General features: G+C 54.3%; 4 protein-coding genes across 4 annotated transcripts; 1 reads left to right on the forward strand and 3 right to left on the reverse strand.

Annotated features, from left to right (window-relative positions):
• Positions 1–2,351: 2,351 nt before the first annotated feature.
• Positions 2,352–3,243, forward strand: CPAR01_04867 (uncharacterized protein; the record flags this gene model as incomplete). Its single annotated transcript, XM_060489147.1, has 2 exons — positions 2,352–2,640; positions 2,702–3,243. 2 exons carry the CDS (start codon positions 2,352–2,354, stop codon positions 3,241–3,243), a joined length of 831 nt encoding a protein of 276 aa, XP_060353353.1.
• Positions 3,244–4,736: 1,493 nt separating this feature from the next.
• Positions 4,737–6,112, reverse strand: CPAR01_04868 (alpha-1,3-mannosyltransferase CMT1; the record flags this gene model as incomplete). The annotated part of the gene is made up of 2 exons (XM_060489148.1): positions 4,737–5,920; positions 5,974–6,112. 2 exons carry the CDS (start codon positions 6,110–6,112, stop codon positions 4,737–4,739), a joined length of 1,323 nt encoding a protein of 440 aa, XP_060353354.1.
• Positions 6,113–9,334: 3,222 nt separating this feature from the next.
• Positions 9,335–11,852, reverse strand: CPAR01_04869 (ABC transporter; the record flags this gene model as incomplete). The annotated part of the gene is made up of 5 exons (XM_060489149.1): positions 9,335–10,892; positions 10,968–11,160; positions 11,217–11,441; positions 11,511–11,697; positions 11,763–11,852. 5 exons carry the CDS (start codon positions 11,850–11,852, stop codon positions 9,335–9,337), a joined length of 2,253 nt encoding a protein of 750 aa, XP_060353355.1.
• Positions 11,853–12,638: 786 nt separating this feature from the next.
• CPAR01_04870 (SET domain-containing protein 5) lies at positions 12,639–14,016 on the reverse strand (the record flags this gene model as incomplete). Its single annotated transcript, XM_060489150.1, has 2 exons — positions 12,639–13,504; positions 13,698–14,016. 2 exons carry the CDS (start codon positions 14,014–14,016, stop codon positions 12,639–12,641), a joined length of 1,185 nt encoding a protein of 394 aa, XP_060353356.1.
• Positions 14,017–14,676: the final 660 nt, after the last annotated feature.

Here is a 14,676-nt window from a genome sequence, read left to right on the forward strand (position 1 = left end):
TGCTCTGGACTCTGTGCCACGGATCGTGAACTCGTGGTCCGTTGGTACATTGGACTGACCGTTTTTGGATGACCACGAAATTGGACGTGATGATAATCGGCGGCGCTTTCCCTAAGGGAGAGTGAATTGTACAAAAGGGATTGGGTTGGACTCTGGGGGGGATCCAAGGATGGGGAAACCTGGCAAAGGCAACGTCATGTTGCAATTTCCAGATCCCTAGGTGCATAGAGCCATCTTCTCATTTGCCCACTGCCCATTGTATCCGTACACGATGTACGGAGTACATTCCCAATAACTCTCTTTGCCGCGGCTAAGAAAGTACCTACGTTTAAAGGTGATGCTTGTTGAGAAAAAGAGTTGACCTAGGCGAACGGGCGAATCAGCACCGGGACGCCACCTGAAACGGCGTCCGATGGTTCGTCAGATGGCCGAGCTGGTGGGGGCCAAGAAGGACGAGAAAGAGGAAGGAGGGCCTTGCCGCCTTTCTCAGAGGCACGTAGATAGGACAGAGACAGACAGAGACAGAGAGGTTCGCAGCCGATACGTACTGGAGAGTGGAATAGTGCACGTGAGTGGGACAATGGCTGGGGTGACTAAGAGAATCTCATCCAGACGATTGGCGGATGATGCACGTCTGGGTTGGCCGCTGCAAGGTACCCGATGGTGGCACTAGCTTTTTCGGGACTGGATGAACAGGGGCAGCCGCGGGGATCCACCTAAAAAGGAATGGGTCGGCTCAATTGGCAGGAAGGGAAAAAAAAACTTGTGCGACTCTGAGGTGAGGAAGGCGCACGTTGGAAATCTCCTGGAAAGAAAGATTGGCTGGCGCGCGCCACCTGTCTCATTTCCCAGGCGCAGATTTCCAGCCGTTGGTCTTTCCCCTTCTGGTCTCATCGCGACTTTTGTCGTTTCTCTCTCTCTTTCTGGGTACTGGAACTGGATTGTCTCTCCCTGCCAGTGTCTGTCTGACCTCGCCCCTCTAAATGCCCCCGTCGACGCGACAAGCCTCCCTGCTGCTTCTCTGCTTCTGGGGGCGGTCACGTTTGCCCGTTTCTTTCTCAAAGGCTCCAGGGCCTCCTCTCCCACCTTCCAGGGCCCCCGGCACCCTCGCTCGGTGGAATCGTGGAGGCATCGGAGAGGGACCGCTGCAACTGGAGTCTGTATTCGTACGAGTGGACGGACTTGTTGTTGTTGCTGTTGACACTTGACAGTGGCGGTCAGCGAGGCTGGGTTGAGGTCGTGAGAATACTGCGTTGTCACCAAGTTTGCGCCAAGAGAGAAGAAACTAAAGGTACGAAATACTTTTGGCGCATAAACGACCACCAGTTCATCCCCTTTTTCTTCTCATTGCCGTCCACTTGAGACGCCGCACGAGGGCCAGTGCCACCCTCTCCAAACACTTCCAAACAGGAGCAGGAATCAACCTGGTGGGAACAGTGGCAGGCCGCTACACCACCAGTCAACCACAACCGCGTCCACTCTTCGCCCAACATGATCCATTGGGGGCTGCCGATGCTGGCTAGCATCAACAACCCCAGGCACGGTCTGTTCACTGACCAAGCAAGCGACCGCCGGCCACTGGCTGCTCTGGAAAGCCTCTGATCCGAATGGAAGCGCGCTCCCCTCCAAGCCGGGGTCATCGTGGCTGGCCCTGTCGGCCAAGCGACTCCAAGTGGTTGCTGTCCAGGCAAATGAAATTAAAAGGAGGATCCTTCCGAATCCGTGCTGAGCGCACTTGGGAACAACCATCAGCCATCATCTCTGTCTGCGTCTCTCTCTCTCTCTGTCTCTCGCCCAGTCTAGGTGTCCATCTGTTGGACTGACAGACTGTTAGTGTTGCCCGTAGTGTTAGTGTTGGTGTTAGTAACGCTTTCCCAATCCCAATCCCAGTCCAGGGCTGCCCCGTGCCACCCTTCGCCTGTCGCCGACTCATCCCCATGTCCTACTGCCCCCCGTCTCGCGACTCAACTCCCAGTCTCTCCCACTCTTTCTCTCCACTTCATCTCCAGTCTTTTCGCCGTCCCTCGCTCTGCCTCTGTCTTTCTCCCGCAACGCTCTTTGCATCGTCGCTCGCTTTTAGGTCAGGCTCCTCCAGCCCAGTCACTCTTTTACACCTTCCCGTCACGATCCCACGTCCAGAGTACTTGTCTCTCTCTCTCTCGCTCCGTCGATACTCTCGTTGTTCGTCGTCGATTCACTCGTTCCGCGTCGACTTTGCGCTCACTCTCAACATACGATCACCATTGAGTCTACTGTCCTCCGGAAATTTCCAGGAAAGACTCCAATCAACCGACTACCCGATCGAACCATTTTCAACCACCACTGAACCCCCCGGCAAATACTCTATCGCAATGCATATCCGCTCACTCGCCTCTGTGGCCTTCGTGGCCTTCGCCGCCCAGGCTTTCGCGCAACAGCAGACCAAGGTCTTCAAGCGCAGCATCACCGCCGGAAGAGATTTGGGTCTCATGCGCCGTGCCGACGACGGTTACCAGCCCGCCGACGAAGTCTGCAACAAGGGTGGTAACACCTGCGCTGAGGCTTGCGGAACCGGCTATGAGCAATGCAAGTCGACCGACCAGGCCGTCCACTGCTTCAACCCGGCCGCCGGCGAGACTTGCTGCTCAACCACCACCGGAAGTGAGTCGACTTTAGTTCTTCTACGACAGCCTGCATCCTGAATACTAACACCTACCATCAGACTCCTGCTTGTCATCTTTCTACTGCACCCACGGCAGCAACAGCGACACGACCTGCTGCCCCAACGGCATGAACCTGGCCGACTGCGCCGCAAAGCACGGCGTTAGCGGCCTCACCTCTGACCCACCCGTCGTCGCGAGCACTTCCGTTCCTCCCACCACCAGCAAGACCACCCCTCCCCCGACCACCAGCTCAACGCCGGCGCCGCCTACCACCACGTCTTCCGTCGTCGTCACCACTTCCAGCACTCCCGCCCCTTCGTCCACCCTCGCCCCCTCCACGTCTGCAGTGCCCAGCACTACCGAGGTGACCACCGAGGTCTCATCTACCTTTGTTCCCAGCGCCGGTACCAGCACAGCCTTCGCCTCCAGCAACGGCACCACCCTGGCCACGACATCGACTCGCTCCAGCGCGAGGAGTACCGTCCTCCCCTCGGCGGCGACCACCTCGGCATCCGCCCCCAACCAAAACGCCGGAAGCAGCAACGGGCCCGCCGGCATGGCGGTCCTCCTCGGTGCCGCCTTCGTCGCTGCGCTGCTCTAATTCTTTACGACTGGCCCAATTGGAAGCGCTGACCTGGCATTGACTCTAATATGCTGCCTCAAGCAATCTCATCTGTCAATACCAGCGTCAGTGTGCCATGTGTCACGAGTATAATGAAAACGAAAGCAGCCGGCGGAAGGCAGTGGATCCACGTGCTCTGTTGGGATGTTTAATGTTGGCCGGAATTTTTTGCTGATGCTTATGATTCCCCTGATCTACTTGATATGTACGGAGCGGCTTGATGAACCTTTGATGTGTTTTTTTGCAATGGTGTTTCTGGAGAGACGAAAGAAAAAGATGGATGGTTTGGAGATTTGTACTCGATCAGCGCCTTATATCCTGTTTTTGTGTTTTGTGAACAGCGTGCCTTACTTTGCGTTGTTCACCCTGTACTTACGATTCCCCCCCTTTTTTCCATTTTGGGCGAGCTTGGGAGACGCATATAATATCCCGAGCTCGATGAAAGACCCAAAAAAGTATCATAAACCTTAATATCCTTCTGGGACAACACAATAACATCACAACATTGCACGCAACTGACTTGGCTTTCTACCCCTTGACTTGCTCTTGAAGTGTCTTTTTTTGGAGAATGGCTACGTACGATATCTACGCCGTGCGACATGGTTTTCCAAAAGCCTGTAGGTTGCGTAGCAAAATTCGATAACCCCCCCCCCTTTTCAAACCGCGCTGTGTTGGAAAGAGGAGATCCGGCCGACGACTCGGGTCGTGGAAATCGTTGCCAGCGGCGGCGGCGCTGTTTGAGTTATTCGCTCGATCTCCCGTTCCGATGCCATTAGGTACCTAGCAACACAGAGCCTGGTTGTGCCACTTTCTGATAGCGAGGCCGGTTGAAAGTTGAGGGAACGCCGCCGCCGGCCGGCCGGGCTGGTAGGGGCCGGGGCCGAGGTTTCGGTACCGGAGCCGGCGGGAGGTGAATTGAATTTCTCAATCGGCCGGACCCCGGGAATTGAAATCACGAGGGGGGATGTGGAGTGCCGGCTTATAAGTCCCTACCTACATTACTTTACAAATACGCGCTCCCCCGCCCCCCGTTCCCCCGGATCCGTCGTGTGTGGTTGGCGCTTGTGTTCGGCCTTTGGGACCGACCTTGAGATATGGTTCGCATGCAGCATGCAACGGCGTCCCGACGCAAGGGGGGAGCGGGGGGGACGGAACCGATGGGACCGATGGGACCACGGCTTGGTAGCTAGCATTTGTTGTGGCTTTCCGATCAACGGCCGCCGCCCTTTGACGACTTTGGACTGGACTCTACGCAAATGAGCAACCGTGTTATATATACCATGAGAAAAATGCTTGGAAACCTATCACATCAATATCAGAGGTGTCGTCGAATACGGAGATGCAAAGTTCAAAGATAGTTGATATTAGCGCCTGCTATCCCAAAACACTATGCTACCGGGTATCATGGTTGATGCTCTCTACAATGAAAATTCCACCACTTCTCCTCCTATAGCGCCTCGAGCTGGGTTCCTTCAAAGTCCTTCATTCCAGGGCCGCCAGAACTGGTTCCTGAACGTCGGCATACACTTGACCATCGCTGGCGGCTCCTCTTGCCAGTTGATCTTTGGAGGCTCCCCATTATTCTCATTAATGGTCCAAGCCGAAGCAAACCCCCTCTCTTCTTTGATTTGTCGTCCGTCTTTCACATTATATGCCAAGCTGACGCTCGGCACGACGGCGATTTTGCCGTGACCCAGCTTCCACAAATCCTTGCACAGCAGTGTTGGCTCGCCGGTATGGCACTCCCCTTGATATGACCTCCGGAAATCAATCTGCTTCTTCAGGAAGGGCTCTCCAGTCACCGCAACGCCTCCATTCCAGCACGCAAACACCTGCAGTGGCTTACGGCTGAGGTATCGATCCTGGGAGTACGGGTGGTTCCAAAACATGTTGGCCACATCGCTCCATTGTTCTCCCTTGGGTGTTCTGTCGGGAATCGGCAAAAAGGTGTCGCCGTTGATGGCGCGAGAGATCCACGAATCGTAGAACGAGGGTTCTCCATTATGCGGCGCAAATCGGAGGAAGTGGTAGTCCATCGCGCAAGTCATATCGGCTCCCTGCGTTTGCTTCTGGTACGCCAACTCTAAAATATCCTCGGTGCATGCAGCAACGTCGTTGAGGAAAATAATCGTCGCCTTCGGGTCGTAGGCATCCGCATCTGCCATCATGGGTTCCAACGCCAGATTCCTCAGCTTGGCGAGCTTGCCGATACGATCCCCACTGTGGGAATCAATGCTGCTAGTCTGTAGGTGATAAGAAACTCCCATCTGGTCGAGGTGTGATTTAAGGCGGTATAGCGTCTCGTATGTACCATCGGTGGAGATACCCTCAACAATGGAAAGGGCGCAGTTCTCCGGCCCAATGACATTCATGGCTTCCAGAACAGCTCCTATCAACTGGGGCAGGAGATCTCTAACCTGTCGCAAGTCGAGAGCAAAGAAGTAGTGCCTCTTATCCATGTTCATGGTAGGCCGCAGAACTTCGTAGCGAGTAACATTTGTCGCAGGGCAGTTGACAATAGGAAAGCCACCATTTTTGGGGTCTAGAATTGCCTGCACATATTGACTTGCTTCGCCAAACTTGTCTGGTCGACCTTCGTAGAGAGCTGGCTGAACCCAGTTTGGCGTTGAGTCGTTCATCCAACTGCCGCCATATTCTGAACCCAAATCAGTAGACCGAGGTGGCAAAAGGGCGATTGGCTAGACTTACGTTCTGCTGTCCAAGGAATTACAAAGTATTGGACTAGCGGCTGGTGGAAGAGCAAGAAGAATCCGGTGATGAGAATGAAAACGACGATGGCGATGAAGGGCGTCCGAAGCCGCCTAGGGTTATGAAAGTTCGCAATCATCGTGTGTATGTACAGTGGTCGTCCGACGAAACCGCAATGTGCTGAATCAAGTTTGGCTGCCTGACGTGCGGCGATGGCATGCGAGTCTTCTTCGAATATAGCAGCAATAGCAGTTTTGGCGAACGATGCCAAGGGAACTATGAGCGTACGCCAACGAGACTGGATCGAGCGAATATGCAGGTTGATGACTCTAATGCAGTAAAAGAGAAGATGCCAAGATCGGTAACCTGAGAAATGGCTGAAGGTGGGAGGAGGGTGGCTAATAGTTCATATCAGGTCCCGGTGGGCAGGAGCACTGACGAAAGCTAAAGCAAAGGCGATCTGGAAGGCGAGTCGAACTCGAAACCTCCCGACAGTTCGTTTCTTTCTGTTTCTTGATCGGAACTCTCGGCGACCCTGCAGGAAGAAGAAAAGGTTATGGCATGAGGGCCAAAAAAAAAACAAAAAACAGAAAGGACTACTGTTGGGATTATAGAGTTCGGCGTGGTCGTGACCCAAGAGCAAGACAGCTCACATGGCCGGGAATGGCGAGTGCAGCTGAAGCCTGTGAGAGACCAGCAGTTCCCGCCGAGCTCCGTTATAAAAGGTGTTTAGGAGAAGAGACGGAGCCCGAGCGATGCGAGGCGCAGCGATCCAAGAGTCGGGACCAACTAGGATCTTGGTTGAGAAAGGGGGAACGCAAAAGGCATCGAGCGGTAAGGAGAGAGAATAGGTGAGATGGAGGTCAAAAGTAACGTGAATACCTTGATGCTGATGGGACGGGGGAGCATCTGCTTTAGTTTATGTTGGACAGCACGCACTCGTTGGCCCTTAAGGTAAGTTAGGTACCTTCCTTACCTTACGCACGCACAGAGAAAGAAGGCGGAGTCTTGACTCTGGAAACTTAATAACTAAGAAGGGAGAGAGACTCCTGGGCCAAAAGGGTACATCCCAAGGCAATAATGGGAAACTCAGACTGGGCTCGCCCTACCCGGATGCACATCGCACTATGTGACCCTCGAAAAGATCTCCACGAGCCAGGGCGGGTAAGGAGGGAACGGACCCAGTTCCGTCGTTGCAATTTGATAATAACCTGTCAAGTGCCCACATGCGAATCCTTCAATGGCACCATGCCAGGTACGGATACCCTGCCCACTTCATCTTTTTTCTTTTGTTGCTTCTTTCCTATCCGTGTGATTCTGCTCTTTCGTCTCACCGCAACGTATGGAGTATGGCAATGCCTTGTTGTTACTCTGCGACACTCATGCTGCGCTGTGCCTTGCCACGGTCGTTGTTCCGAGGCCGGAGTTATGTGGCAGGAATGCGTTCTCTGTTAAGGCACGGTGAATACTCCGTACACACGGTTCCTGAGTGAGAGTTCCACGCCCCGTCACAGCTTGTTTCACCCTCTGCCTCTCTCTTGCTCGCAGCCTAAGTACCTTACCGTTTACCTTAGTCCGGATACCTCATCAAACAAACAATGAGAACAATCGACGGCATTCACGACGGGGATGTTGTGATCTGCAAATTGGTTCTGAAGACAACATCACCATGGCCACTGTTCCAGAAGTTAGAACCCGTCTCTGAGGTGCAAAAATCCCCCAGTGTAACCCCAGATGACCAAAGTTAGCCAACCAGGAAAGCTAACTAGCTCATTGTGGCTTGCCCTGCTTTCTGGAGTCGCCCGGTCTAGCGGCAGCATCGCCCGGCCAAGCCCCTAAGACACGCATCGGCCCCCGGAAAGGTACAATGTTAATTTGGAGTCTGGACAGTGCCATTACAATTCAGCATATGCAGTAATTACGGCTACCATGGGCTACGGCTACCGGTGGGAGTACCGAGTATACTGCGTAAGAATCTCTCAGCTGTTTCGCTCGTGCTCTTGACACATCCGCAAACAAGATGCGCGACGAGGTCTCAGACACGCTGCGCATACAAACTCAACCCAATCAAACATCGGATCACCAAGAGGCACTGGTCCAGTCAAACACAATTGTTTCCGTCCGTCTGTGCCTCTTCGCAAGGGCCAAACCTGGAGTTCTCTCTCCGCCAATGCAGCAGTGCGTCAGCAATGCACCCTCCTGTTCAATGTTATACCGCAGTATATACATTTGACTTCTTTCCGGGATCGACCACGGCTGATGGTGCCGATCCTCCCGCCCACAATCTCCCGAGGTTGCAGCTGGGAGTTTTTGCAGAGGATTGCAAGCAGCTTTTCTCCTTCATGGGGCCTCCAAGCTACTGATCCTGTCCAGTAAGAAGAAGAAAAATGCTGCAGCCTGGCACAGGTAGCCGGCAAGTGTCATGACATTCCTTGTCATACAACCACAATACCTTCTCTCCATACCACCTAACCCTTGTCTCCAGTCTGCCGAACAACCAGGCGGCATTAACCAGCCATCGACGCGACACCGATCGGCTTTCGTCCACGCTTTTTCTGACGAACTCGCATTCATGTCGAGTTTCCCAGCAAAGCCATTGGCCGGCTTGGCTTGGCTTGTCCTGCTGAAACTAGCCGTCTTCGACAATCGAGAGTGAGGACGTGCCTCACCTCAAATCCTTTTGACAGCCTAGGCGGCAGCGGGGCAGTCCCACTTCCAAAAACAAAATAAAAAATAGTCGAAGGTTGACGTTGAGGCAATGCGCCAATTTCGCCGCGGCTGCTATCCCGACCCGACTGGACGGGCCGGCGCAGCGGCAATCAATCGACCAACATGTCCGAAAATAGCGCCGTTCTGTGTTGGCTCTCTAGCAAAAATTTTGTACCTTTACTGGCCTATGCGTTTCACGCTGTGAATACGCAACGGCCTCATCTTTGAACACACTCCAAAAGTCTTCACAGGTGTTCTATTGCGGTCGGACTGTTTTTCAGACTCGTCGAGTCTTCGGCTTTCAGCATCGTCAGATTGGAAAGCCAGATACTTCATGCGAATGAAGCTAAAGAAACTTGAACTGGATCGAGACACTAGGCAATTGTACCTCCTCGACGCGCGGATTCCGGAACCCCCACATGTACGACGAACTACACGTATACCGGGCGGATCAAGCCTGACTCGCCAGTCCAATTGACTGGTCCAGTATTCTTCTGCCTTGGACACCGGTTTCTAGTGTATTGGTATTCGGTACCAATGCGCCATGTTCCTACGCAATCATATTTCATTGCAATTTCCTGAGTAGCTGGGACTTTGGGCACCGTCCTAGATTTTGGCCGAGCCATGGTGGGCCTAGGCAGTTTGTTACCCTCTACAGACTGAGCAGTTTCGTCACCCTCTTCGCAACGCTCTCCTCGAATTCGGTCACGCCGCTCTGTAGGCGCGTCATGTTCCCTTGTCTCAACTTGTACACAAGCCGTCGTCTAGGTACCCCCTTTTCATCTTCATCCTCTTCGATGTCAGAGTCCTCGGCGAGACCCTCAACTGCTCCACGCATGAACCACCGATCGTGACTGACAAGCACCACTGCGCCCTCCCAGTCTCTGAGTGCTTCACGCATAGCAGTTACAGTCTCATAGTCGAGGTGAGTGGTAACTTCATCGAGGATGAGACAGTGTGGTCTCCGCCACAAGAGACGTGCGAGCTCGCATCGCACAAGCTGCCCTCCTGATAGCTTCCCAAGAGGTACATCGGAAGCAATGCGACCAGGCAGACCGAGGCTGCCCAGAACGCCACGGACTTGCCCCTCATCCAATTCCCCGGCTACTTCCTCCATGAGCATCGACAACGCCGTCAATGAGGGATCGCCTTGGCCCTTCTCTTGCAGAACATCGACGGCATGCTGCGAATAGTATCCCAGCTTCAGCCGTGGGTGCGTTGTCACTGTCCCTGACGTGGGCTTCGTCTCGTCGACTAGAAGTTTGACCAAAGTCGACTTCCCGGCACCGTTCAACCCGAGGATGCCAATTCGATCACCCATGTGAACAGACAGGTTTATATCCTGCAACACTGTTGGCGCCGCTAGCTTCGTCTTGACCCTAGTCGAATAACGGAATGTCGCATTCTCTACCGATATGAGAGGCCCCGGGAATCGGAGATCTAGAGGTTCCGGCAAGACGAAGCTTACTGGCCGTTCATCTTGGGGGACGTCTATATCCTCACGGGCTGTCAAGTGATAGCCAACAAGGTCGCGATTCAGCTTGAAGCGGCCGCCTTTGGCACTGACTGTAAGGCCCCATCGATCGTCGAGCTTCTTTTGGCGGGACTTGGCCTGCCGCAGCTTGTTCTGGTCATCATTGGCCTTGCCTGCCTTGATGTTGTTGGATATGCCTTGCTGGATATGAGCCTTTTGCTTGTCTTGAGCATCCTTCATCTTTGTCAACCAGAGTTTCCGCTCCGACTGCGATGCCTCGTATGTCGGAAGGTCGCCGTGGAAGTACGTCAACCCCTTTTCCTTCAGGATGAGAAGATCACTGCAAATGGTGATGAAGTCTCTGTCGTGCGACACGAGGATGAGCGTAGGGGCATCATCCATGTCTTGGAGGGACCCCAGATACCGCTGAAGCCAGATGATGCCAAGTAGGTCAAGGAAGTTTGTCGGCTCGTCCAAGATGAGGATGTCGGTCTCCTGGAGCAGCGATATGCAGAGCGCCGTCCGCATCCGCCACCCGCCAGATAAGCTGGTGACGGGTTTTGACATGTATGCCTCGGAGAACCCCAGGCCGGTCAGGATGCGCTTGGCTTTGGACTCCGTCTCGGCAACTTTCGACGGCTCAACTTGCAGTTGGAGATCTGCGAGCATCTCTAATGCCTCTTGCGTCTCGCTCTTCATGGTTTCGGCCGATATCTCATCTTGCGGCTGATCGACCCTGGCTTTTGGGTCAGTATCACCCACGCACGGAATTGGATGGGAAAGGAGCAAAAGAAAACCCAAAGAAACGTACAGTGACTGAGACTCGGCGACCTTTTTCTCAAAGGCCTTCAAAGCCTTGCGTGCTGCCAGGCCGCGGTCTCCGCTGCGCAGCCTTGCATTCTTGTCGACTTGGAAGAGATGCTTTTGGTTTCTTTCATGACGGAGAGCGCGAATGGCGCGCACGGGGCCGAGGGAGTCTGCGCTATTGATGCCATCGGACAGGGCTACGAATGTTAGTTCTGGGTCGATGAGGAAGATACAACGGCTATGTCAGGCACACCTCTGATTTCCTGTTCGACATCTGACCGCGCAGTCGCCTGTTCGATAACGTGCTCCAACACAGTACGGCTGCTTCCAGCGGGGCCATCTACTGGAGAAGTCGAGTCGTTGTCTTCGGGGCGCACGTCCGAGTCGGTATCACTGATACTGGTTTGCTGGAGAAGAGATATCCGAGTCGCCTCGGGTATGCCGGGGATTAACTTCTCAGCAATGGCTTTGAGAAGCGCTTGAACGTCGTGTCAATCATTTGGGGTTCGAAAGTTTGGTCTCGCGGCCTCTTTCGGTATGTACTTACTCGATTTGCCTGAACCATTTCTTCCGACGAGGGCGTATCGTTGGCCGGCCTTCAGACGCAGCTTGGCGTCGACCAGGATCTCGGTCCCCTCGCTCCGGGCTTTGGACTTGCCCTTGGCACCACCACTACCACTACCACCGGGTCTACGTGCCGAGGTGACGGTGATGTTGAGACCATCAATTTCTAGCTATACGAGACTTTTTGTCAGCTAGTCTGTACGCTTACTTTAGGTAAGTTGTGAAGAAAAATTACTTCTCGATAATCTGCTGTCTGGATGTTGAAGCGCGTCTGTTTGCTGGTGCAGAGGATCGTGGCCACGGACTCGGACGCCATCGACGTCATTGCTGTGACCTTTTTTTTTTCCCTCTCTTCCTCGGGTCGGACAGTTGATTGAACTCAAATAAAGAAAGGATTGATCGCGAAGGGATGGAAAATCAAAGCGAAAACCCCCGAACAAGGATGATTGAATTCGATGCCGTGCCTCGAATTTAAGGTGCTTGGGGCATTCTTCACATTATATTTTGATTCTTGTTGGGTTCTCTGGCCTGCGCCAAGAATACCTAATTAAGGTGCTTATCCTATCGGTGCCCGAATCTGCTTCCCAAGCATCTCACAGATTGAAATATCATGGCGCTGGAGGATAAGTTCGTCTAGCTTGGTGGCGTTGTACCTTTTCCCTCCAAACCTGAAGGAACTGCGCGGTACGTACCCCTCTCGCCTTCACCTCGAAGTGACCTGGAGTCGCGGTTCAGGTGAGTTGGTTTGGCTTCTCAGCTTGCGTTGGTGTGTTCTCAACCACCCCTCCGCACAGAGTGACTCACACGCCGAACACTGGACGGAGCCCTTTTGAGACGCCCGGTCGGATCTGCGGGGGATCCACTCCCCCTAAAAGGAGGGGGGAGCGGTATCCGTACGGGATAGCCAAGTCTGCGGAGTGGTCCGCCACCCTCCCTTCCATCCCCCGGTTACGGTTTTCGGCCGCGTCACGACCGGCCGGGGTGACTCAACCGCGGGGACTGGACCGACTCGCAACCCCCTTTTCTATGCCGACCTTGACTCGGTTCCGAGAGAGGTGAGCCGGCAACCACTGATGGAAATCTTCGCAAACTCTCCCACACAATCGCCCCTTCACAACAACGGTAGCGACGCCAAAAACGCCCTCGTCTCCCTCGCATACTCCGACTCCTCATCAGCAATCTCGTGAATCTTCAACTCCTTCCTCGCCCACTTCCTCGCCGCCCCAAACTTACCCGACCTCGACGCCGCGTACGAAGCATACTTGTACGCTTTACCCAGGTAATCCACCAACCCGACCTCCCCAACAAGCTTCACGAGCCGCTCCGCATCGGGCAACACGTCTCCGCCAAACGCATCGCTCCCGAGTTCCCGCTCAATAAGCCCCATCAACCTCTTCATCTCGATCCTCTTGCCGTCGTCGTCCCGCGCCTCGCACGCCTGGCAATCACACGTGAACCCCCACTGCGCAAGCCTCGCCCGCCGGCTGTCCGTATCCTGCACCAGCGGCGCGTACGTGATCGTCACCTCCTCGCCCGGCGCGATATCCCTACCCGCCCAAATCACCCTCCGCCCGCCGACCGAGGCGGACCCCGCGTTGGGGCGGCACGCGTGGTTGAGTTTCGCAATGTGCGGGAAGATGCCGATCTCGCCAGAGGACATGGTGAAGCCGTTTGTGCGGAAGATGAGGGCTTCCCTGCTGATGCCGTCGTCTGCGCCCCCCGGGTCGCGGTGCGCTGGGCAGGAGAGGTAGGCTGTGCGGCTGGAGGCGTTGAGTTGGGCGAAAGCTCCGTCGACGAGGGCTGCGATGGCGGCGAAGGCGAAGCCTTGGCCTGGGGTGAGGGCGCCTGGGTTTATCGTGAAGAGGGGGGTTTCGTCTATGATTACGGTGCCGCGGGGGATGGGGGCGAGGGCGAAGATGCCGAGGCCTTTTCCTGGGGAGGGGCGGACTTGCCAGAGGCCGGATGGTGATTTGAGATCTGGAAGTTCAGTGAGTAAGTGTGAGTAAGTGTGAGTGAGTGTGAGAGGGGGTGAGGCGAAGTGAGCTTATGAGTGAGGTGATGTTGTGATATGAAGTGAGGTGAGGTGAGGTGATGGGTGAAGTGAGATTGTGAGTGAGGTAAGGTGAACGGTGATGTGATGTGGTGATGTGACATGTAAAGAAGGACCTACTCGTTCCATAACGGACCCGCGCTTCTTCCGAGTCACCAAGTCCCTCAGGTACAACGCCTTCCTCAATAAGGGGTTCGCCTGCTGTGTCAAGGACGCCGTACTGAGATGTGTCGTTCTTGTTAATGGTGCTCTGCAATGATGCAAAAGTCAACGGGTTCGAGGCGCATATGCGATCTTGAAGCTGCTGCTGCTGCTGCGCGTCATTGTTGTCTGTCGCTGCCAGACCGGTGTCAAGGGCGCTGATGTCGTCGTGCCCGCCGTCGCATGCGAGCGCACCGGCTGCGATTGATAGCCACACGGCGATATTAGATGATCTCATGATTTGGGGCTATTGATTTGGATGTTTGCAGGATGTGCGCGGCTTCGGTGGGAGAGGGGATGAACACGCGCACGCCACGCCGAAGTTCAGATGAAAGGGACTTGAATGTGTAGATGATTTTACGTCGTGGTGTTTTGGTGTTTTGGCCCTTTTTTCTCGGTATGGAGCTGTAATCTGTACGGAGTGCTCACGGCCGATATGCGCCGTGCTGTGCATCTGACACTTCTGTTCCTTCATTTGGGGCTTGACGTTACAGGGACAAGAGCAAAAGAGTCGAAACAGATCTGCCGTCGCAGGATCGTGTCAATGCCAGGTTCGTGGCTTTCAAGGGGCCGTTGCTGAAACGAGCAGCGCTTGCTGGATAATTCCGCTCCCCTGCCCCCCTCTAAATTTTCATTAGCAGAACAAAACGGAAACATAAGTGAAATGGGTATGAATCCACCAATATCTGTCAGAATGTTCTATGAGTTTTTGTCGTTTGATAATGAAATGGAAAACGAGTTTTAGATATAAAGAAAAATTCCTTCCCAGCCTTGTGGTTGAGGGGACGTCTGTCAGGGGCATCAGTTGTTTCATCTGTCAGGGTAGGCCTCACCGGAGGGGGGGGGGGGGGTCCTGACTTCCAAACCTCTCCTGTTCCTGCTTCAGCGATACGAAGCC

Source organism: Colletotrichum paranaense (assembly GCF_030867605.1).
Source record: "Colletotrichum paranaense strain IMI 384185 chromosome Unknown Scaffold_3.1, whole genome shotgun sequence".
Lineage (NCBI taxonomy): Eukaryota > Fungi > Ascomycota > Sordariomycetes > Glomerellales > Glomerellaceae > Colletotrichum > Colletotrichum paranaense.